This window comes from Calonectris borealis, chromosome 20, assembly GCF_964195595.1.
Source record: "Calonectris borealis chromosome 20, bCalBor7.hap1.2, whole genome shotgun sequence".
NCBI classification, from domain to species: Eukaryota; Metazoa; Chordata; class Aves; order Procellariiformes; family Procellariidae; genus Calonectris; species Calonectris borealis.
In genome coordinates, this window is record NC_134331.1 from 997,553 (window position 1) to 1,018,024 (window position 20,472).

The window sequence follows — 20,472 nt, forward strand, 5'->3', positions numbered from 1 at the left end:
GCAAAAGGCAGGTTTCTCAGTTTCCCTGTCCCCGCTGACCCGGCCTGGCCCTGGGGGCTCGGGGGCCGGTGCGGCCGTGACGTTCTGGCCGGAGGGGCCGCCCGGGCCCCGCTCCCCCACCGGCTTCTGCTTGAGTTCCGGCCGGTAGCAACACCCGAGCGGCGGCGGGGCCGGGGCGGCCCCGGGGAGGGGAAGGCGCCCGCTCGGTGCCGGGCCCGGTCCCGCCCCGCGGGCGCCGGCGTGACGTGGGCCGGGCCCGCCGCGCCTGCTGGGAGGCCGGGGCGGCGGGGCCATGCCGGGGCCGCGGGTCGCTGCCGCCGCCGCCGCGCTGCTGGCGCTGCTGGTCCGCGCCGCGGCGCGCAGCCCCGGGGCCGCCGGCTGCGAGGTGCCCCCGGGCGGCCGCTTCGACTGCGGCCCCGAGCGGCTGCTGTCGCGGGCGGACTGCGAGGCGCGGGGCTGCTGCTACGCGCCCGCCGACCCCGGCCCCGGCCCCCCCTGGTGCTTCTTCCCCCGCGGCTACCGCAGCTACCGGGCGGAGAACCTGACGGCCACCGCCAGCGGCTACACCGCCCGGCTCCGCCGCGTCGCCGCCAGCTTCCTGCCGGGGGACGTGGGCAGCCTGCGGCTGGACGTGGCGCTGGAGACCCCCGCCCGCCTGCGCTTCACGGTGCGCTCCGGCCCCCGCCCCGGCCCCGGCCCCGGCCCCGGCCCCGGCCCCGGCCCCCGCCCCACCGACCCCCCTCTCTGCCCCCGCAGCTGCGGGACCCGGCCCGGCAGCGCTACGAGGTGCCCCTGGCCACGCCGCGGGCGAGCGGCCGAGCCGCCTCCACGCTCTACGGGCTGCAGGTCAACCAGGATCCCTTCGGCCTCGTCGTCTACCGGCAGCGCGGCGGGCAGGTCCTGTAAGTGCCCGTCCTGCCCCGAGCCGGGTGAAGGCTCCCCTTGCCTTCCCGAAGGGATTCGGTCTGGAAGCGGGACCTGACACCAGCCCCAGCAATGCACGGGCCGGGAGCAGGGCCGTGGCAGGGGACACTGGTGACGGCAGCAGGGTGGCAGTCAGCAGCTGCAGGGGCTTTGCTTTGGCCCCCTCTGCAGTTTGGTGGCTGGGAAGGGAAGCAGGAATCCCAGAGCTCAGGTTTTATTTCATGTGGTGAAGAGCATCCGCGTCCCTCCCCGGGGCTGGTGGTCCTCCAGCTCAGTGCCTCCCTCCTCCCCGGCTGCTGGGCACCACCGGGGCTGTTTACTGCAGTCTCCCTTTCTTTCCGGCAGGCTGAACACCACCGTCGCGCCCCTCTTCTTCGCAGACCAGTTCCTGCAGATCTCCACCTCCTTGCCCTCCCGTTTCATTTCTGGGCTGGGGGAGCACCTGACGCCGCTGGTCCTTGACACGGCGTGGACCAGGGTCACCCTCTGGAATCGGGACATGGCGCCTGTGGTACGGAGCAGGGCTGAGGGAAAGGGAGATGGCTCATCTGCGCTTGCAGGGGTGGCCCCACGGCCTCTTATGTCTTGTCCGGAGCTGGGAAAAGGCGTCTGTGCTGGTTGAGCTCTGGGACCTGGCCTCAGCCCCGGACAAGCCCATGGGACCCTTGTCCCCAGGTCAGGGGCTCCGCTCTGCGCTGCTCGGGAGCTGCTTTCCCCCACAGCAGTCCAGGACTCTTGCTTGGGGCAGAGCTCTGCCGACTGGGGCCGCAAGCCCTGGGTTTGCACCCTGAGCCGTGATGGTGCTTCTGGCCGGAGGCAAGGGGCAGGCGGGTGGGTGGGCGGGTGCGTGCTGCACCGGGGTCTCCAGCGGAGCCTCGTCGGCACCGCGCTGTGCTCTGCTCCAGCCGCAGGTCAACCTCTACGGCTCCCACCCTTTCTACCTGGGGATGGAGGACGGCGGTTCGGCCCACGGTGTCTTTCTGCTGAACAGCAACGCGATGGGTGAGTCCCGCGGAGGCGCCGGGCGCGGGCTTGGCCCCCGTCCCCGTCCTCAGCTTGTTCCTCCGGCGTTTGTGCTTTCCCAGATGTGCTCCTGCAGCCCAGCCCGGCCCTGACCTGGCGCACGACGGGCGGGATCCTGGACTTCTACGTCTTCCTGGGCCCCGACCCCAAGAGCGTGGTGCGGCAGTACCTGGACGTCGTTGGTAGGGCTGAGCTGCGGGCGGGGGGCTCGGGCGCTCCGGGATGCTGTGAGCTGCGCGGCGTGGCAGAGCAGGGCTGCGGGGGAGCGCGATGCTGGGCCGTCCCTGTGCCCGCCTGGCCAGCACCCGCCCTCCTGGCTTTCAGGGTTCCCCTTCATGCCCCCGTACTGGGGCCTGGGCTTCCACCTCTGCCGCTGGGGCTACTCCTCCACCGCCATCACCCGGCAGGTCGTGGCCAACATGACGGCAGCCCGCTTCCCCCTGGTATGTCTCGGCTGCTCCCCGGGAGCCTCTGCCCAAAAGCGGCCGTGGGGGGGCTGATGGGGAGCCCCGGTGGGGTGGGGGTCCCGTGGCGGTGTGCGGGGTTCCCTGCTGCTCCCCGAGCACCGGTGCCACCCTCCACAGGACGTGCAGTGGAACGACCTGGATTACACGGACGCCAAGAGGGATTTCACCTTCAACAAGAAAAGCTTTAAGGACTACCCGGAGATGGTGCAGGACTTCCACCGCCGCGGCCTGAGGTACATCATGATCGTGGTGAGTGACACCCCCGGCCGTGCCGGGGCTCCCGCGTGGGTGGGCTGGCACCGGGGTTTCCGGCTGCCCCCAGGGGCGGTGATGGAGCTTCCTCTGAGGAAGGAGGGGGAGGCCGTTCCCTGCCCTTGCTGGTGAAGCCCCGGCTTTGTGCCCTGCCAGGATCCTGGGATCAGCAGCTCGGGGCCTCCCGGCACCTACAAGCCCTACGACGAGGGACTGAAGCGAGGGGTCTTCATCCGAAACGCCACGGGGCAGCCCCTGATCGGGAAGGTGCGTGTGAGGAGCAGCCCGATCCCCGCGGGAGGGGGCTTGAGCAGGGCCGTGGGTGCGGGACCCCGAGAGCCGGAGGGAAACTCCTGAGGAATGGCCGTGGTGGAAAGTGGGGTGGCACGCGGGGGCTGTGGGGTGCAGCGGGTTGGGGACAGGGGGGCTTTGCTCATTGCTGCCTCCCTCCCACAGGTCTGGCCGGGCCCGACGGCCTTCCCGGACTTCACCAACCCAGAGACTCACGAGTGGTGGCACGAGATGGTGAAGGACTTCCACGACCAAGTGCCCTTCGATGGCATGTGGATTGTGAGTGGCCCCAGCAGAGCTGCTGGCTGTGGCTCCCCGGCTCCTGCCCTGCCCCTCTGCTGGGCCCTGGTGCAGCGAGGGCATCCATTCCCTCCCCTTCCCTTCCCTTCCCTCCCCAGGACATGAACGAGCCGTCAAACTTCGTGGAGGGCTCCCAGGATGGCTGCCCCAACAACAGCCTGGAGCAGCCCCCCTACGTGCCAGGTACGGGGAGTGGGTACCAGCCTCTGCCCAGGGGTGCGGGGACCTCCGGGAGGAGCCCGGGGGATGCTCCGGTCCCGGCCGAGCGGGCTCTGAGCGCGCCCTCGCCACCGCCTCTCCCGTGCAGGTGTGTTTGGGGGACGCCTCCAAGCCGGGACCATCTGTGCCTCCAGCCAGCAGTACCTGTCCTCCCACTACAACCTGCACAGCCTGTACGGGCTGACCGAGGCCATCGCCTCCCACGAGTAAGCCTGGGGCTTGTGCCGCAGCTCCTGCTGTCCCGGAGGATGCACGTCCCAGAGGAGAGACCCCTCCCCATGCTGCGACATGGGCAGTTTGGGCGTGGGGGGCATTCGGTGGGTGGGCGAGGGTTTGGTTTATAATCCAGTGCGCTGCCTGCTGCTGCCAGCCCGGCACTGGAGGGGGCTGGAAGCAGCTCCCGGGCTGGAGCTGGTGCAGTGTGGCTGTGCTGGCTCCTGGGCTGGGGGACTGTGTCCCAAGCACTGTCCCATGTCACCTGCCCCATGGGCGAGATGGCCTGGGGCGTCTGCCCTGGCACATGCCAGCTCTGTGCTGCTGCTAGGAGCCGCTGGCGGGGGGCTGAGCCCCTTCCCCGGCTGGGCGGTGCTGAGCTGACCCCGTCCTGCCCGCAGCGCGCTGCTGAGGGTCCGGGGCAAGCGCCCCTTCGTCATCTCGCGCTCCACGTTCGCTGGGCATGGGCGCTATGCGGGGCACTGGACAGGGGATGTCGGCAGTGACTGGGAGCAGCTCTATTACTCCATACCAGGTAGGCTGCGGGGCGCTGGGGCTGCTTCTGCCCCCGCTTCCCCCCTGCACCTCCCCCGCAGCCGGCGCCTTCTCCGTGGGCTCCGTGCCCGAGGCGCTGCGGAGCCCCGATGCCCTCTGCGCCCCCTCCGCAGAGGTGCTGCTCTTCAACCTCTTCGGGGTGCCACTGGTGGGTGCCGACATCTGCGGCTTTGTGGGCGACACGTCCGAGGAGCTGTGCGTGCGCTGGACCCAGCTGGGCGCCTTCTACCCCTTCATGAGGAATCACAACGACCACGGCGCCCGGGTGAGCACCGGGAGCCCTCACCCCGCCGGGCAGCGGGCAGGGGGGGCGGCTGGGGGGACGGGGCAGGGGTGGGTGCTCTGGGGCTGTGCGAGGGGCTGCCCTGCCTGTGTGGGAAGGCGGCTGGCGCAGCTGCGGGGCTGCGTGCTGTCAGTGCCGGGCTCGTGCCAGGGGGAGTCCGTCCCGCGTCCCCGAAAGGCGCCCACCGTTCCTCCCTGGGTGGTCCGAGCATCCCCCTTTGGCTTCTTCCCTGCAGCCGCAGGAGCCGTACGCCTTCAGCCCGGCCGCCCAGGCCGCCATGAGGAACGCCCTCCACCTCCGCTACTCCCTCCTGCCCTTCCTCTACACCCTCTTCCACCGGGCTCACTCCGCCGGGGAGACGGTGGCACGGCCCCTCTTCCTCGAGTGAGTGCCGACCCGGCCGGGGCTGGTGGGTGCCGGTCCCCGCCGGGCTCAGCGGGAGGTGGGTGCGGGGTCTCCCTGGTGCTGCACTGCCCTCCCCATCCTTCCCCAGGTTCCCCAAGGACCCCAACACCTGGGCTGTGGACCGCCAGCTCATGTGGGGCGGGGGGCTGCTCGTCACACCCGTGCTGGAGGCAGGAAAGACCAAAGTCAGCGGCTACTTCCCGGCGGGGACGTGGTACAGCCTCGCGGGGGTGGGTGCTCCCCCACCGTGGGGCTCTCGGGTGGCCGTGTGGGGGCTCCGCCACGGGGCCCCGCCTGTGTTCCTGCGCCCCACCGCTGGTACCGGCCCCCCAGGGCTGTGTTCGGGACTTGTGCCTCGCCTGCCTTCGCTCGTGGCTGTTCGAGGGCTGCGGCACTGGGCTGGGACCCCCTTGGCTCGCTGTGCCCTACGCCTGCTCTTTCCTCTTTTTGTTGTTATTTAGGACTCCACCATCCACAGCAAAGGGCAGTGGATCCTCTTGCAAGCTCCCCTGGACACCATTAACGTCCACGTCCGCGCAGGGCACATCCTGCCCCTGCAGGTGAGCCCCCTCCGCGCTGCGGTGACGCCGCGGTGACCTGTCTGGCCAGCTCCTGCCCGCGCGTGGGGCGGGGCGGAGGGCTGCAACGTGGTCACCGGCGGACTGGACATGCCGAATGAGCCGCGAGCCTGCGGTGCTCGGCCGGGGCTGGGGGAAAGCGCTCGGAGCTGTGCCTGATCCTGCGCCCCAGGAGCCTGCGTTCAGCACTGCCGAGTCCCGCAAGAAGGGGATGGCCTTGGTCGTGGCACTGACGCCAGACGGCTTTGCCAGGGGAGACCTGTTCTGGGATGACGGGGAGAGCTGGCAGACCTTTGAGAAGGGGGACTACACCGAGATCCTCTTCCTGGCCACGCACGTGAGTGGGGGGCATCTGGGCACGGGGGTTACTGCCACGTGCAGGTCCTGGTGCCCCTGGGGCACTCGCGGCCACGGGCAGCACTGCCCCGGTGCAGCCACGCTGTGTTGTGCCGGAATTGCCAGACTGAGCTGCAGCCCTGCAGCGGGTGCTCAGCGTGGGCTACAGCGCTGTGAGGTGGAGGGGTCCCACGGGGCCTGAACCCCCGCAGGAGCCCACTTAGGAGGGGAGAGGCTGTGCAGGCAGCTGGCTGCTCTCCTCTTGCACCCGCAGTGCTGCACAGCAGCGGATGCTCCCCAGCCCTGTCCCCCTGATAAATGGCTTTGCCACTCTCCAGTGAGAGCAGAGCGCCCGTCCCCGCGGGCTCGGTGCCCTGCAGATGGGCAGCGCGTTGGGCAGGGCGTGTCGAGAAGCCCTGGGTGCATGCGGGGTGGCTGGCACCCAGGAGCGCAGGGTGACAGCCCCCCTGTCCCCGCAGGGCGCCGTGCTCAGCCAGCTCCTGCGGGCAAGCGCCCACCTTGATGGGGTCCTGCTGGAGGCCGTGACCGTGCTGGGCGTCACCAGCCCTCCCCAGCGAGTCCTGGCCAACGGTGCCCTCGTGGGCGACTTCTCCTACCGCAGCGACACCCAGGCGAGTGCTTGTCCCCGCCGTGGGAGGGGGCGGCAGCGGGGGGGAGCTGCCGGCTGGTGGCTGGAGAGGGACCTGGGGCTCAGCCGAGGGGCTGGTGGGGTTTGGCCCCAGCGATGGCACGGTACCCGCTTTGTTGGCACCAAGGAGCGTAAAGGGCTGCCCAGCATGGGCTGGGTCACTGCCCTGGGGCCGGGGCAGGATTAGGCCATGCAAGGGGGCAAGGATGGGGAGATGGAGGATGGAAAGGATGTGTGGTGATGGGGCTGGAGCTCTGCGAGGAGCAGTGGCACGGCTCTGCTCCTGGGGCTGCCTGCCATGGGCACCCTTCCCGGGAGGTCTGCGGGACCGGGGCTGAGCCAGGCTGCATCTCTGCATGTACCCCAGGGGGGCAGGACACCCCCCTCGGCTCTGACACCCCCTGGGCTCCGTCCTGGCCGATTCTCACCGTGCTGACCCTTCCTTCTCCCCCTCAGGTGCTGAGAGTCCCCGTGTCGCTGCCGATGTGGGAGCAGTTTGTGATCGCTTGGTCCTGAGCCGTGCCGCACCCGTGCCGCACGGCGGGGAGAGGCGATGCTGCTCCCTCCGGCTCTGGGGCCGAATCCATCCCATCCTTTGTAAAACCAGAGCTGCGGCCGCTCTTCTCACGCCGCGCGGCTCCTGGGCGTTGGCTTCTCTTCTGGCTAACGTGAGTTCGTTGGAGATGTGTGCGCTGGACTGCATCGGGGGGGGCTTGCACAACCCCTGGGGACGGGGGAACCCTCATCCCCTCCAAAATGGGGAAAAAAAGACCCAAGTGCCTTGTGAGACAGCAAACCTGTTAACATGCGGAACTGGTAACGTGTCGAGGGTCTGCGGGGAGTCTCCTGGCTGTGTTTTTGGGGAGAGGGATCCGCGCAGGGGGGCGAGGGAGCAGTGCTGTGAATAAAGTTGCTGGTTGCTGGGAGCAGCCCCAGGCTGTGTCTGTGCCCCTCTCTGCCGGTGCCTGTCCTGAAGGTGCTGCTGAGCCCTGGCTCAGCCCTCCCCCCCCCGGCTGGGACCCCCCGGCTCCGTCCCTGCCTGGGGGCCTCCAGCGGGACCGCCTGCGCCCCTTGCAGGCTTCATCCCATTTCCCAGAGCGTTGGGGGAGCCCCGCTGCTCCCGCAGCCCCAGCCGTGCCGTGGAGCCCCTTGGCCCGTCCGTCCTGCTGGCTCCGAGCCCGGGGACTGCTGCCCTCCGGGGGCTGCCAGCCCTGGCCCCCACCGTGCGGCCTTGGCCGAGCCTCTGCCGTGCACGTCACCCCTGGCCTGCGCACCTCAGGGACTCTGGGCACTTCCTACGTTTTGTTAAATCAAACGTGCCCCTGCCGCCTCCGGGCTGGTACCCAGGGCCCGTTTCCCCAGGGGTGTGCCGCCGCCCCTCCGCAGCAGGGCTGGCAGCAGGCAGGGCTGCACGGAGACCGCGGCGCCGGGGGCTGGCAGGGACGTGCTCAGCTCCGGGTGAAAACAGAGACCTCTCCTCCAGAGGCTTTATTGAGGAGCAGCTTGGCCCTGCGGCTCCTCTGGCCGAGTTAAAGGCACGAGGATCCCTGGATGCTCCAGGGCCAGGCGGTTTGCGAATCAGAGAGCAGAGCCTCGGGGTGTCACCCAGGGATTTGGGACTGGCCCAGCTGGGATCCTGCTCCGACCCCCTCGTGCCCCCCGTGGCAATGGGGGACGCCAGCAGAGCTGAGGCTCACAGCTCGTTGTGCAGCGGCCGGCACGGGGGGCTCAGTTTCTCCTCCAGGACGGCGTCGGGGGCACACACCCAGGGGTCACCCGTGTCCCACTGCCACTTCAAGAGCTGCGCACGAAGCAGCTGGAAGACGGCGGCGTAGCGGGGGTCGGGGGCCAGGTTCTGGCTCTCGGTGGGGTCGCGGCTGCAGTCAAAGAGCTCCCAGCGGTCCCTGTAGTAGTACTGGTGCAGGGTCTTGCTCCAGTGGGTTGGCTGCCCGGCCCTGGTGCGGTTGAGCAGGTCTTGGAAAGTGGGCGAGATGTAGAAGTCCTGGTCAATGGGAAAGGGCATCTTGTAGTTGAGGTTGTGAATGAGGCGGAACTGCTGGTGCTGGACGGCTCGCATGGGGTAGTACATGGTCACCTCGTGGTGGCTCTGGCTGCTGAAGGCGGTGGCCCAGGGCTGCTCCGACTCCAGTGCTGGCAGGAGAGACTTTCCGGTGAGCTGCACCCGCTTCGTGCCAAAGATGCTGTAAGAAGGGTAGGGGATGGAGAACCAGTCCAAAATGGTCGGTGTGAGATCTGGAGGGGAAGAGAAGGGTGAGAGGAGGGGCTGGCACCCGCGGGAGGAAACCCAGCCCTGGAGAGGGGCAGAAAGGTCCCCGGGGTCTGCTGCCGCCTGGGCCGCGGGTGGTCCTGGGATGAGCTGCAGAGCGGAGCCCCGGGATGACGTCCTGCAGGGGACCCTGCTGCTCCGTCGTCCCGCCTCTCCCTTCCCAGGACTGGCCGTGCTGATGCCGAGGGCTGCAGGCTGTCCTCCGGGAGAGGACCCCGGGTTTTGGCGTGGAGAGGGTGGGGACCAGCTCACGCCCCCCCGGCACAGCTCTGCACGCCTCTGCTCCCTCCGGGGGGGCATGGGCTCTTACCCAGGAGGGTGGCGAAGGCCTGGCTGACCTGCCCCCAGCGCTCGGTGTGCTCGGGGGAGGAGATCAGCAGGGGCTCGGCCGTGCCCGACCGGTAGAGGTTGGTCCTGCCGCTGGGGAAGGGGATGCCGTTGTCAGAGGTGTAGATCACCAGCGTGCGGTTGTGGAAGCCGGCACGCTGCAGCTCCTCCAGGACCAGCCCGATCCCTGCGGATGGAGGGGCAGAGCTGAGGGGGGGCGGGAGGGACCGCAACGCTCGCCGGTGCCGGCCTGGCCCCCGCGGCTCCTACCTTGGTCCATGCGCCCGATGGTTGTGTACTGGGCTGCCAGGTCTGCCCGGGCAGCCGGCGTGTCTGGAACAAAGTGGGGGACCTAAATGGAGAAAGGGAAAGCGGCACGTGGCAGCCACAGGGAAGGAGGTTGGGGGTATGGCGGGGTGGCCTTTGCCAGCTCTCGCCCTTAACGCTGATGGCAGTGACCGAGGTGGGGGCCAGCCTGCAGCCGCCCTGGCTCCGGCGAAGGCTGCTGTCGCGTGCAGCCCCCATACGGCCCCGCACAGCCCCATACGGCCCCATGCAGCCCCATACGGCCCCATGCAGCCCCATATAGTCCCACAGGCTCCCACCTGCACTTGCTCTGGGCGGTAGAGCTGTGGCTTCCAGTCTGGGATCCAGCCCATGCCGCTCTCTCCGTTGCCGAATTTCTCACAAAAGGCCCCGAATTGGGGCTGGGAGTGCCCGCAGCGGTGCGGGTCGTGGAAGGCGACGTAGAGGAAGAAAGGCCTAGAGATGGAGAGGGTGGAGGTGGAGGTGGTGTAGCAAAGGGCACGTCCCCTGAGACCAACCCTGGGCTGTGCAGGGGTGAGCTGGGGTTGGCGGGAGGACTCCCACCTAATCTGGGCTTCTGGATATGGGGTGACCCAGAAACAAGGTGTCCCTTCCTATCTGTGACCAACTGGGACATGGGGACACGTCTCCAGCGAAGCCGGTTTCCCTCTCCTCTCCCGTGCCCCCTTGCAGCCTGCCCCGGGGACGCAGGGTCCGTCTCACCTCTCGTCCTGGCTCTGCAGGAACTGCCGGACGAGCGCTTTGATTCGAGTGATGTTTCTCCCAACCTGCAAGACCGAACTGTTCTCCTCTGTGTAGGCGAAGTCGAAGGGGTAGACAGCCTCGGGCCCAACGTGCTTCTTCCCAATTATCCCTGCAAGAACGCAGACATGTGCTGTGCCAGGAGCAGCGGGGAGCGGGGGGGCACTGGCTGCTGCTGCTGTCTCCTCCCCGGGGGCTGATGCAGATCATCTGCTCCGGCACGGGCTGTGCTCAGCAAACGCTGGTGAAAGTGGAAGATGCTGCTGGCTTCTTCAGTCATTTCTGCCGGTTGCAGAGGCACTTCCACATCTGCTCAGAAAACAGGACCCACCCGGGGACCACGCTGCCCCAGGTCACAGGCGTGGGTAAGCGCTAGAGCAGCTGAGCAGCCCAGGTGGAATTTTGGGTCAAGCGTGAGCCTCATGTGAACCTGGGAACCAGGAAGGAGCAGGATGAGGAACAGAAGTGAAAGTGAGGTGTAAGGAGGATGGTAGAGGAGCAGCGGTGGGGGGAAGTGAAGTGAAACCCAGGTGTCAGGACAGAGCATGGGCACAGGTCCGGTCGGTGCTGTCTAGCTTGCAGGTGAGTTAGCTGTCAAGCTCTCTCACCCGATGGGGTTCAGTGCACGGGGGGGGTTTCCCTGCCCATGTCGCTTGCCCTGGGCTCCCTACCTGTCCGGACGCGTGCTTGGCTGAGCAGCCGGGGCAGGCTCCGCACGCTGTCGAAGGAGTTGAAGTGGTGCACGTCCTGGTGCAGCCCGTACATCCCATTCTGGTGCTGCAGGTGGGGGAAGACAACGCGGTTGGAGAACGCCTGCCAGCCTGGCCCCAAAACAAGTCCAGCCGTGCACTAGGTGTGCGTGCATGGGAAGCAGGTCCCAGGGGCAGGGGAGAGAGCGGGTCAGTGGGCATGGGGGGATTGCCAGGTCCTGTGACCATGCTGTAAGCACGCCAGCTCTGGTCATCCCCGAGTGCTCACCACGGACTGGCAGGCCCCACCCTGGCACGTGCAGGTGCCCCTACCTGCGGTAAACCGGTCAGGATGCTGGCCCGGCTCGGGGAGCAGCTGCTGACAGAGGTGAAGGCGTTCTGGAAGACCACGCTGCGCCGGGCCAGTGCGTCCAGGTTGGGCGTCCGGATGGCCGAGTTGTTGTAGGTGCCGCTCTCAAAGCCACCATCATCTGCTGCAGCGGGAGGGGTGCGGGGTGAGCCCTGCAGCACCGGGCCTGACCCCCGGTGTGTCCCTAACCGTGCGGGGCGGCAAAGCCCAGAGGACGCTAACGGCGCCGGCAGCATCCCTGGGCTGAGGACGACCCGGGCTGGGGCCGGTGCTGCAGTGACCATCCCAGCAGCGGGGAGGCAGCGGGACCCCCGGGGCCGCCTCTCCCCTGCCCACGGGATGCACCGAGCAGGGGTACCCCGTCGCGGGGACGGTCCCAGGGCTGAGGGCGGCGGGCGCAGAGCCGGGACCGGCTCCGGGTCTCCGCCGGGCCGGCGGCCGCACTCACCCAGGAGGAGCAGCACGTTGCGGGCCGGGGCCGGGGTCCCGTCGGTCCGGAGCGCGCCCAGCAGCACCGCCAGCGCCCAGAGCCGCATGGCAGCGGCACCGGCAGCGGCACCGACAGCGGCAGCGGCACCGGCAGCGGCAGCGGCACCGGCAGCAGCCGGGCGGCGGCGGCAGGGCTCGGCGGGGCTCGGCGGCTCCTCCGGCCGCCCGGGCTCCTCCTCTGCCCCGGTCACATGAGGCGGCCCCGGCGGCTCAGATCCGGCCCGGGCGGAGCTGCCGGATGCTCCCGGAGCCGCCGGCCCCGCGGCAGGGAACCGGGTCTCCCCCGCGGCTCCCGCGCAGCCCCAGCGGAGCCGCCCCCCGGCACGGCGCGGGTGCCCGGCCCGCTCCGCCCCGGCCCGCTCTGCGGGACGTCCCGCCGCCTCCCGGGGCGGCCGCCAGCCCGCGGTCCCCCTGCCCGCCGCGGCGAGCGCGCAGCTCCGGGCCCCGCGGCGTGTCGGGGAGCCCGGCGCGGCCGGGCCGGGGCCGGGGGCGGCTGGAGGCGGCCGGGCCGGGGGACGCTGCCCCGGCCATGCCGGGTCCCCGGCAGAGCTGCCCGTGGCCGGGGCTGCGGGCGAGGCTGCCCGCCCTGCGCTGGCTCCCGCGCTATTCCCTGGCCTGGCTGCAGCTCGACCTGATCGCCGGCCTGACCGTGGGGCTCACCGTCGTGCCGCAGGCGCTGGCGTACGCCGAGGTGGCCGGGCTGCCGCTCCAGGTGGGTGGCGGTGCCCTGCGGCCGTGGGCGCCCGGGGACACCCGCTCCCTGGCTGTGCTGCGGCCTGGTGGGCAGGGCGGGGGGGCTGGACGGCCGGGCGGCCGAGGGCTGGCCCCGAGCAGTCGCCCGTTTTCGGCAGCAGGAAGCCGCAGACGCCGTGTGTTTGCTCAGGGCTGGCTGCGGGCGCTGGAGGGACCTGAGGGCAGCCCAGCCCTCCTCGTCCTGGAGGTGCCTGGCGTTTCCCATCTCCGAGCGCCGTGCCAGTGCTCCTTTTGTCCCCGCGCAGTACGGCCTCTATTCTTCCTTCATGGGCTGCTTTGTCTACTGCTTCCTGGGCACCGCCAAGGACGTGACGCTGGGTCCCACAGCCATCATGTCGCTGCTTGTCTCTTCTTATGCGTTCCACGAGCCTGTCTATGCCATCCTGCTTGCCTTCCTCTCCGGTTGCATCCAGCTGGCCATGGGGCTCCTGCACCTCGGTGAGATGCTCTTGCCGTGCGTGGTTGTATTTTTAGGATATTGCTGTACATCCCACAGTTGTTCCCCCCCTCCCCTGTGCTCTCTGAGATGCTGGAGTTGTCCCGCTAACGCTTGTGACAGCTCTGTGTGCATGCAAACACCCTGTGCTCCCCGCCGGGGCCAGCAGTGTGCTTACTGCCACCCGTCCCCACAGGTTTCCTTCTGGATTTCATTTCCTACCCGGTCATTAAAGGGTTTACATCGGCTGCTTCCATCACCATTAGCTTCAACCAGATCAAGGTAGGATCTGCTGGTCTGCTCTGGATGCCTTGCCTGCTCTCTCCTGGAGCTGGCCGTGCTGCAGAGCTGGGATATTTAGTCCTGGGCTGGGCGATGTGCTCGGTGTGAGAGGTAGGAGCTGCAAAGGGGGCACAGGTCCCCCCTGCCAGCAGTGCCGGTGGGTCCCTGAGTGCTCTGTTCTGAGCAGGCCAAGCTGAACGCACCCTCTGCCTGTGACCAGCTGGTGGCATTCAGGACCCCAGTAAAACCAGGACATTTGATTTGGTCACTTGCGGGAGGTGCTGGGTGATTCTCAGGCATGGTGGGTTTGCAGCTCTGCTGGTCCCTCGCTGGCCCCTCAGGGACCTGAGGCCCTCCGGCTCTTCTGGGGCTGCAGTGCTTCCTTTGTGGTTAACCAAAATCAGAGACTCGGGGAGATGTGTCAGGCTGCGCGAGGAACCAGCGGGACGGTGTTGGCTAATGGCTGCGGTCGCAGCAGGGGCTGCTGCAAAGGCGCTGGGCCCTTGCTGCTGCTCCCGGCACGGTGCAGGGGGACGGCAGGGCTGCGCAGGCTGGGCTGGGCCCCAAACTGAACCCCCTCCCGGGAGCTGCGCAGTCGTGTGTGCAGGACGGGGTGGAGGCATCTCAGAGCATCTCTGAGCCCTGCCTGCACGGAGCCGCGCAGGGAAAGGGCTGTCCTGGAGCGTGGGGCACAGGGTGGTCGCTGAGGAGCTCTCCCCCCAGCAGCGCCGACACCGTGCCTGTGCCAGGGCCCCGGGCAGGGCTGAGCCCCGGTGCTCCTGGCCGTCCCTCCACAGCACCCGGCAGCTTGGGTTGTGCCAGGCTTTCACCAGGCTTTGTCTTCCTGCACAGAACATCCTGGGGCTGCAGGGGATCCCTCGGCAGTTTTTCCTGCAGGTGTATGAGACGCTGCGGAGGATCGGGGAGACCAGGTCAGCACCATCCCTGCGCCTGCCCTGCTCCGTCCCCCTGCAGCTCCGGGGTCTCAGGCTTTGCTGCTTCGCTCCCCATCTCTTTGGTCACACCTTGGACCGATTTCTTGGTCCCTGGCCAGCACTGTGACACAAGTGCTTGTTCTCAGCCATTTCCATTTGAGCTGGAAGTTTGAAGACAGGGGAGCACGTGGGCTCCAAACCTGCTACAGGGGAAGGATGGGGCAGACTTGTCCTATTTTCCGCTCCCAGTTAGGTACACCAGGATTTTGCCAGCCCAAAGACACACCCTGGGGACTCTCTGTGTCGTAAGGTCTCCTTCAATTTTTGACAGTCCAAGAGGGAGCTCAGGCATCCCCATGCCCCCACCCTCTCCCATTAGCTGCCCCCGTGGCTCGGGGTCTGTGCCGCAGCCTGGGTTTCACACACAGTGCAGGGACACACAGGGTCAGCTTCCTCACGGCTGGAGAAGACCTCCCTGCCTAGCCGGGAGGGGGAGGAGGCAGATCCCACTGCACAGATCCTGCCTGTCACAAGGGTCCTGCTTCCCTCTTTATGAAGAGCCCACAAACCCATTAGCATCATACCGCTGACTGGGGGACCCCCTCCTCCCTCCCCTGCTGCCCCCCAGGGAGGTGACGCGTTTTGCCGGCGGTGCGGAGGTGCCGGCAGCGTCCCTGCGAGCTGTGCACCTCCCTGCAGAGCCGTGGCACGTGCCTGGGCACACGCTCTTCCTCCCCCGGGGCTTTGCGGTAGCTCCCCCTGTGCCCCGCAGCGCGTTTGGGCTGGCAGTGATGTGCCTGTTGCAGGGCCGGGGACGCCGTCCTGGGGCTGGCCTGCCTGGCTGCGCTGGTGGGGCTCCGGGCGATGAAGAGCCACCTGCCCCGAGCTTCCCGTGCGGAGCCGCTGGCTACCAGGGTCAGCCACCTGATCGTCTGGACCTCCGCCACGGGTGCGTTGGCCATCCCCTGCCCTCTCCCCTCCTGCGGTCTCGTCTCTTCTGGGCAAGGAAGAGAGAGCCCAAAACTGGTAAAGCCCAGCTCGGCAGGAGCTGAGACCTGGAGGTGGGTCGGGGAGGACGAAGTCCCAAGGATGGTCCGGCTGCTGTGCATGCCCCTTCCTAAGGCTTGGAAAACCTCAGCAGCCTGGGTACCCACCTCCTGCCGTCCCTCCCGCCACGCTGGGCTGCAGGCAGGTTTTCATGGTTGCTCTCTTCGCTGCAGCACGCAACGCCCTCGTGGTCCTGTTTGCTGGCCTGGTTGCTTACTCCTTCCAGGTGATGGGCTCCCAGTCGCTCACGCTCACCGGCAGCATCCCCCAGGGCCTCCCTGCCTTCCGGCTGCCGTGCTTCTCCATGGCTGCACCCAACGGCACCGTCCCCTTCAGGAGCATGGTGGAGGTGGGTGCCAGGCTGGCCGGCGCAGGCTGGGCTCCCCGCGGACTGCTGTCTCCTTACTCCTGCGTTTGCTGGCTCCCCGCGCAGCGGGAGGAGGCTCTGCTGCGGGGCGACCCTCGTCCCTCGGTGGCAGCACTCACCGCGTCCTTCCCTCCCAGGACATGGGGGTCGGGCTGGCCGTGGTCCCGCTCATGGGCCTGCTGGAGACGGTTGCGATTGCCAAGGCTTTTGGTACGGCTGCGCCAGGCTCCCGCGCCTGCGCTCTCAGGAGGGGGCTCTGCAGGGGCCGGGGGTGCTGGGGACGTTGCTGTTCCCACGGGGGCAGCGGGAGGGACTGGGCTGCCCGTGCCGAGCCCGGTTCATGGCGTGGGCTGGCAGGAGGGGTCCCGTGGGGCGCTGCTGACCCCCTCCCCTGGCCAGGCAGCTGCCCCATGCCTGGCTGGGGGGGTCCTGCACCGTGCATGGCTGGAGTTTGCACAGGAGCTGAGCATTGTCTTGGGCTGCTCGGGGGGTGCCGGGATGGGGGGTGCCGGGACGAGGGGGTGCCAGGACGGAGCCCCATGGCTGTCCCAGGCACTGCCGGCCCCGCTCCGTGCGCATGGCGGGTCGTGCCTGCGGGAAGCTCTGGGCAATGCCGCTCGTCTCCTTTCAGCCTCACAGAACGATTACAGGATTGACCCCAACCAGGAGCTGCTGGCTATGGGTAAGAGGCCGCTTGGAGCAGGAGGGCAGGGAGTGGGGATCCGGCCCAGCACCGCCATGTGTCCCTCTGTGAGCCGGCACAGGCAGGGTGCAGGAACAACCACGAAACCACGGATGAAATGCAAATAGTAAATTTATTTTCGTTACCTCACCAACTGGGGGATCCCCGAAGCAGCACCCAGGCAGAGGCACACATGCAGGAACGCAGGCACCGCGGAGCTCGGTCCATGCTAGCGGATCACCGAGCCTGCTGGTTTTGCCTGTTAATCAAGCATTCGCGCAGGCGTAGTTTACCACTGTGCTTTGATCTTTCCCACAGCAGGGCAGGAATCTCAAGCCTGTTCGATAGGGTGCCTCTGAGTCTATCACAGGCCTGTGTTATCTAAACACAGATGTTCTGCTTGTCCAACACACAAGGCCAAACAACAATTGGTATGATAGATGTGTTTTTTGACACCCCCGCTGCAAGTCGCTTGAGAGTCTTTACAATCTTCCTTGCCGATCTTCCGTTACTTTCCCACAGTCCCGCAGCCCCGAGCTGCCAGAGATCCCCATCTCAGCAGTCCTACCTCCTCCTGAAGTTTTACCTTCCTCATCTTGCGTGGTGCCCCCCCAGCCTTTCTCACAGCTTAGCAATTTCCAGAGCAGCCTGAGCCCAGCTCACATGGCTGGACGGGCTCTGATCTGGCCCCGGGTACCAGCCCGGGGATGGAGGGGGTGACTGCAGGGGCACAGACCGGTCTCGCGGCCCCGGGCAGTGCCTCCCATAGCTGCAGCATCCCCAGCCCCTCTCCTTCCCCACTGCAGGCTTCGCCAACATCCTGGGCTCCTTCGTCTCGTCGTATCCCATCACGGGCAGCTTCGGCCGGTGGGTAGCAGGCAGGGGAGTGGAGCCCCAGCCCGCAGGACGCTTGCTGGGGCTGTGTGGTGAGGGGGCTCTGCAAGATCTTGGGTGGAAGGTTGTGCAGACCCTGGAGGGTCCCTCACCTCGTGTCCTGGTCCCCAGCTGCCCACCTTGCCTGCCGGGCTATGCATGGGTCCCCCGGTGACTTCCCTCCCATCTTGCGTGCTCTGTGGTCCTGCTGCAGGCTGGGACCCGCGGGCTTGCTCACTTTTCTCCCTGGTGGGGTGTGATGGGGTGGGTGGTTTTCCTGGGTGGGGTCTCTGGGCAGCGGTGGGGGCAGCTGCCGGCCCCGGCCAGCCCCAGCGCAGCCTGGGACAGCGTGTTGCTTTGCATTTCAGGACAGCGGTGAATGCGCAATCGGGCGTCTGCACGCCCGCAGGAGGGCTTGTCACAGGTAGAGCCCCTGACCCCCCCGTGGGCTGCTCTGCAGGCCCCCTTGCCCAGCACCCGCTCCCCCCAGGCACTCTGGGTGCTGTGGGCCCCGTGGCTCAGGTGCTCCCCGTCTCCCGCAGGCGCCCTGGTCCTGCTCTCGCTGGCGTACCTCACCTCGCTCTTCTACTACATCCCCAAAGCGGCGCTGGCCGCTGTCATCATCTCGGCCGTGGTCCCCATGTTTGACGCGGGGATCTTCAGGACGCTCTGGCGGGTTAAGAGTGAGGGCACGAGCCCGGGGCGGTCGATCCCCCGACACAACCCGGCTCTGCCTGCAGAGCAGGCGCTGTCCCGCAGGGCCCTGTGGTACAAGGACAAGGCGCAGCTGAGCCTGGGTCATCTCTCTTGCAGGGCTGGACCTTGTGCCCCTCTGCGTGACATTCCTGCTCTGCTTCTGGGAGGTCCAGTATGGCATCGTGGCCGGGGTGCTGGTCTCAGGGATTCTCCTCCTCTACTCCATTGCCAGGCCCCCAATAGAGGTGGGCTTCACGCCTCGCCTTGGATGCAGCGGGGTTAGCCAGGCTTGCCAGGGAGTGGGGAGCTGGGAGAGGGCTCCCCGAGGACAGCGCGGCTTTGGGGTGCAGGATGCTTCTGACCTGCTCCCGCCCTATCCCGTGTCCCCAGCCTGCTGTCAGTGCAGCGCAGGGACCCCTTTCAAGGAGCACGAGGAAAGGGTATCCCAGGAGCTGAGAGCAGGAGAGGGAGGCACCGCTGTCCCTGTTCCTGCTGAGCCTGGGCTGTGTGCAGGAGGGGAGTTTCCCTGAGGGATGGGGGCTCCTGCGTGTCCCCGGCCAGCAGGAAGGACAGTGCTTTGCTTTGTCCCCCGCCTGGGGAAGGTCACAGCCCCGAGCTCCCCGTGACTCATCCCCCTCCTCCGGGGTCTTGCGCAGGTGTCGGAGGGGGACGTGCTCCTGGTGCAGCCGGGGAGCAGCCTGCACTTCCCAGCCATCGAGTGCCTCCGGGACACCGTGTGCAGCCGCGCCCTGGCAGGTACGGTGCTCCCCGGCCCGCCGGCTTGTCCTGGGGACCCGGCTGTAACCCGGTGCCCACCTGGATCGCTGCTGAGGGGGGTGGCAAGTGCAAGCAGCGCCAGCCCCTGGCCGCTGCCGCTCTCCCGAGGCTGTCTCACCCCTTCCAGCCACGGCTCTGGCTCTAAGGGCTGTGTCCCCTGGGCTGGTCATTTCTGGACTCGTCAGGGACATGACCGTATGCTCTTCTTCCAGCAGCATCTCCACCACGCTCCGTCATCCTGGACTGTCGCCACATCAGCAGCATCGATTACACGGTGGTGGTGGGGCTGGCAGAGCTGCTGCGGGAGCTGCGCAAGCACGGCCTCTCGCTGGCCTTCTGCAGCCTGCAGGTACGTGGGACGCAGCCTTGGCCGGCCCCGTGCCGGGTCCTGCTGCCTCTCCCCACGCCAGGCGTCAGCTCTGCTCCGGGGGGAGGCTCTGCGCCGATGCCTTCCCCGCACCGCCTGCGCTGGCCGCTGGCACCTGCCGCGAGGATGCTGCTGCCTCTTCTGGGAGCACCTTCATCTCAAAGCGGTGGAGGCTGCAGCGTCTGAGTCCAGCTGCGGGATGCGGGGCGGTGGGAAGGGCTGCATCCTCTGCCCTGGGCTGGCTGGGGGGCTCACAGCCCCGGAGAGATGGGAAGCGGCCAGCAGCAGGCTCCCCCAGCCCAGGTTTCTCTGCCCTCAGGACCCTGTTCTCCAAGTCCTGCTGTCTGCAGACTTAGAAGGATTCCAGCATTTCCCCAGCCCGGATGAGGCAGGTGAGGCTCTGGGCTGCCCCAGGTGCTCTCCTGGGGCTGGGGTCCCCCAGGCTGCTGCAGAGCGGCGGTCAGGCCCCAAAACTGCAGTGCAGGGGGCTGCAGGGCTCCCGGGAAGGCGAGCAGGAACCCCTCCAGAGAGTGGGGTCACCCCGGCCTCGGGGATTCGTGGTGAGCCTTGGCTTAACTCTGTCCTGCTTCTCCCCCTTCCTGGCTCAGAGCGGTGTGGAGGAGCAGAGCTGGGGGGCGGCGCGGCAGCCCCCTTCACCAGCACCAGCGAGAGCTCGCTGCTGCCCGCGGGGCTCATCCAGTGAGTGGAGAAGCCGCCTGGGATCTCCTCAGGGACAGCATTGCCTTGCCATCTCCTCGCTTCCGATTGCGCCAGGGCTGTACGTCCTGTGCCGTGCAGAGCGCTGGCTGTGACACCCCCGTGACATCTGACCAACACCCTCCACGGGAGCTGCCTGCCCTGTCCTGCCTCCTGGGCGGCTGGTGGGATGCCTGTCGGGGCTGGGACCGTCCTCGTCCCACGCAGGGGAGGGCAGAGCAAGGCCAAGTACAGATGGTCCGTGGAAGGGATTAGTGGGGCAAAACTGTTCCCTATCACGGTCATCAGGAAGAAGCCATCCCTCCTCCAGGCCTTCCCCATCCTAGAAGCTGCTGTCTTTTTAAAATCAGCTATTTTAATTCTGGAGACTTTTCTTATTCTGGGACACACTGAACTCCGACGCAGAGCATACTCTTTCAAAGTGAGTTTCAACAATGTTGGCGCTGCCCTCCAGGCCCAAGGGCATGCTGCAGCTCCTGACCTCAGGCTGCTGGGAGATAAAAAACATCCGTGATTTTACTCCTTACTGATCCCTCTTGGTGTGTGGGGTTTTCTGCCAAATGCTGCCATCGGGCAGGGCTGGGCTGTCCCCCCATGGGTGCAGCCCCTCGCCTGACTCCTGCCAAGCACCCGAGGGGACAGGCACCGTGACACCAGCTGTGCTTGCCTTGCTGGGAAATGGGTGCAAAAAGCAATAGAGCAGTCAGGCAGCGGGGCTGGGAGGGCAGGGTTCAGGAGGAAGCAGTTTTCCTGAAGTGCCCTTGCCTGACACCCCCGTAAGGAGGGTATAATAAAGCAGTAATTGCAAATGAGTC

General features: G+C 67.5%; 3 protein-coding genes across 6 annotated transcripts; 2 read left to right on the forward strand and 1 right to left on the reverse strand.

Annotated features, from left to right (window-relative positions):
- Positions 1-292: 292 nt before the first annotated feature.
- Positions 293-7,424, forward strand: GAA (alpha glucosidase). The gene is made up of 19 exons (XM_075170121.1): positions 293-667; positions 757-902; positions 1,270-1,435; positions 1,830-1,926; positions 2,010-2,129; positions 2,272-2,390; positions 2,532-2,663; positions 2,823-2,933; positions 3,123-3,236; positions 3,356-3,440; positions 3,565-3,682; positions 4,091-4,224; positions 4,358-4,509; positions 4,763-4,911; positions 5,021-5,162; positions 5,394-5,492; positions 5,683-5,847; positions 6,326-6,478; positions 6,952-7,424. Exons 1-19 carry the CDS (start codon positions 293-295, stop codon positions 7,009-7,011), a joined length of 2,637 nt encoding a protein of 878 aa, XP_075026222.1. The 3' UTR covers positions 7,012-7,424.
- A 507-nt stretch (positions 7,425-7,931) lies between these two features.
- On the reverse strand, positions 7,932-11,899 carry SGSH (N-sulfoglucosamine sulfohydrolase). 2 transcript variants are annotated; one of them, XM_075169342.1, is made up of 8 exons: positions 11,685-11,899; positions 11,200-11,360; positions 10,849-10,954; positions 10,139-10,289; positions 9,715-9,871; positions 9,380-9,461; positions 9,093-9,296; positions 7,932-8,748 (listed from the first exon to the last, which is right to left on the reverse strand). In XM_075169342.1, the coding sequence occupies exons 1-8, from the start codon at positions 11,770-11,772 to the stop codon at positions 8,189-8,191; spliced, it is 1,509 nt and encodes a 502-aa protein (XP_075025443.1). In that variant the 5' UTR covers positions 11,773-11,899; the 3' UTR covers positions 7,932-8,188. The 2 variants fall into 2 exon arrangements, with proteins under 2 accessions (XP_075025443.1, XP_075025444.1); XM_075169343.1 differs by having other exon boundaries at positions 8,486-8,696; positions 11,685-11,896.
- Positions 11,900-12,237: 338 nt separating this feature from the next.
- Positions 12,238-20,469, forward strand: SLC26A11 (solute carrier family 26 member 11). 3 transcript variants are annotated; one of them, XM_075169326.1, is made up of 16 exons: positions 12,238-12,437; positions 12,724-12,916; positions 13,111-13,196; positions 14,049-14,128; positions 14,938-15,080; positions 15,352-15,527; positions 15,683-15,755; positions 16,177-16,227; positions 17,034-17,094; positions 17,469-17,524; positions 17,643-17,783; positions 17,914-18,041; positions 18,453-18,552; positions 18,786-18,922; positions 19,260-19,332; positions 19,549-20,469. In XM_075169326.1, exons 1-16 carry the CDS (start codon positions 12,255-12,257, stop codon positions 19,641-19,643), a joined length of 1,776 nt encoding a protein of 591 aa, XP_075025427.1. In that variant the 5' UTR covers positions 12,238-12,254; the 3' UTR covers positions 19,644-20,469. The 3 variants fall into 3 exon arrangements, with proteins under 3 accessions (XP_075025427.1, XP_075025428.1, XP_075025429.1); XM_075169327.1 differs by having other exon boundaries at positions 18,789-18,922; XM_075169328.1 differs by lacking the exon at positions 16,177-16,227.
- Positions 20,470-20,472: the final 3 nt, after the last annotated feature.

Excerpts from the sequence above, each read along its gene's own strand:
- SGSH (XM_075169342.1), bottom strand. The coding sequence starts at position 11,772 with ATGCGGCTCTGGGCGCTGGCGGTGCTGCTGGGCGCGCTCCGGACCGAC. Across the intron at positions 10,290-10,848 it reads CCAAGCACGCGTCCGGACAG|GGATAATTGGGAAGAAGCAC; the intron begins GTAGGGAGCCCA and ends GCGTTCTTGCAG. Across the intron at positions 9,297-9,379 it reads CATCGGGCGCATGGACCAAG|GGATCGGGCTGGTCCTGGAG; the intron begins GTAGGAGCCGCG and ends CTCCATCCGCAG.
- GAA (XM_075170121.1), top strand. The coding sequence starts at position 293 with ATGCCGGGGCCGCGGGTCGCTGCCGCCGCCGCCGCGCTGCTGGCGCTG. Across the intron at positions 903-1,269 it reads CAGCGCGGCGGGCAGGTCCT|GCTGAACACCACCGTCGCGC; the intron begins GTAAGTGCCCGT and ends TCTTTCCGGCAG. Across the intron at positions 2,664-2,822 it reads TGAGGTACATCATGATCGTG|GATCCTGGGATCAGCAGCTC; the intron begins GTGAGTGACACC and ends GTGCCCTGCCAG.
- SLC26A11 (XM_075169326.1), top strand. The coding sequence starts at position 12,255 with ATGCCGGGTCCCCGGCAGAGCTGCCCGTGGCCGGGGCTGCGGGCGAGG. Across the intron at positions 12,438-12,723 it reads TGGCCGGGCTGCCGCTCCAG|TACGGCCTCTATTCTTCCTT; the intron begins GTGGGTGGCGGT and ends GTCCCCGCGCAG. Across the intron at positions 14,129-14,937 it reads CGGAGGATCGGGGAGACCAG|GGCCGGGGACGCCGTCCTGG; the intron begins GTCAGCACCATC and ends TGCCTGTTGCAG.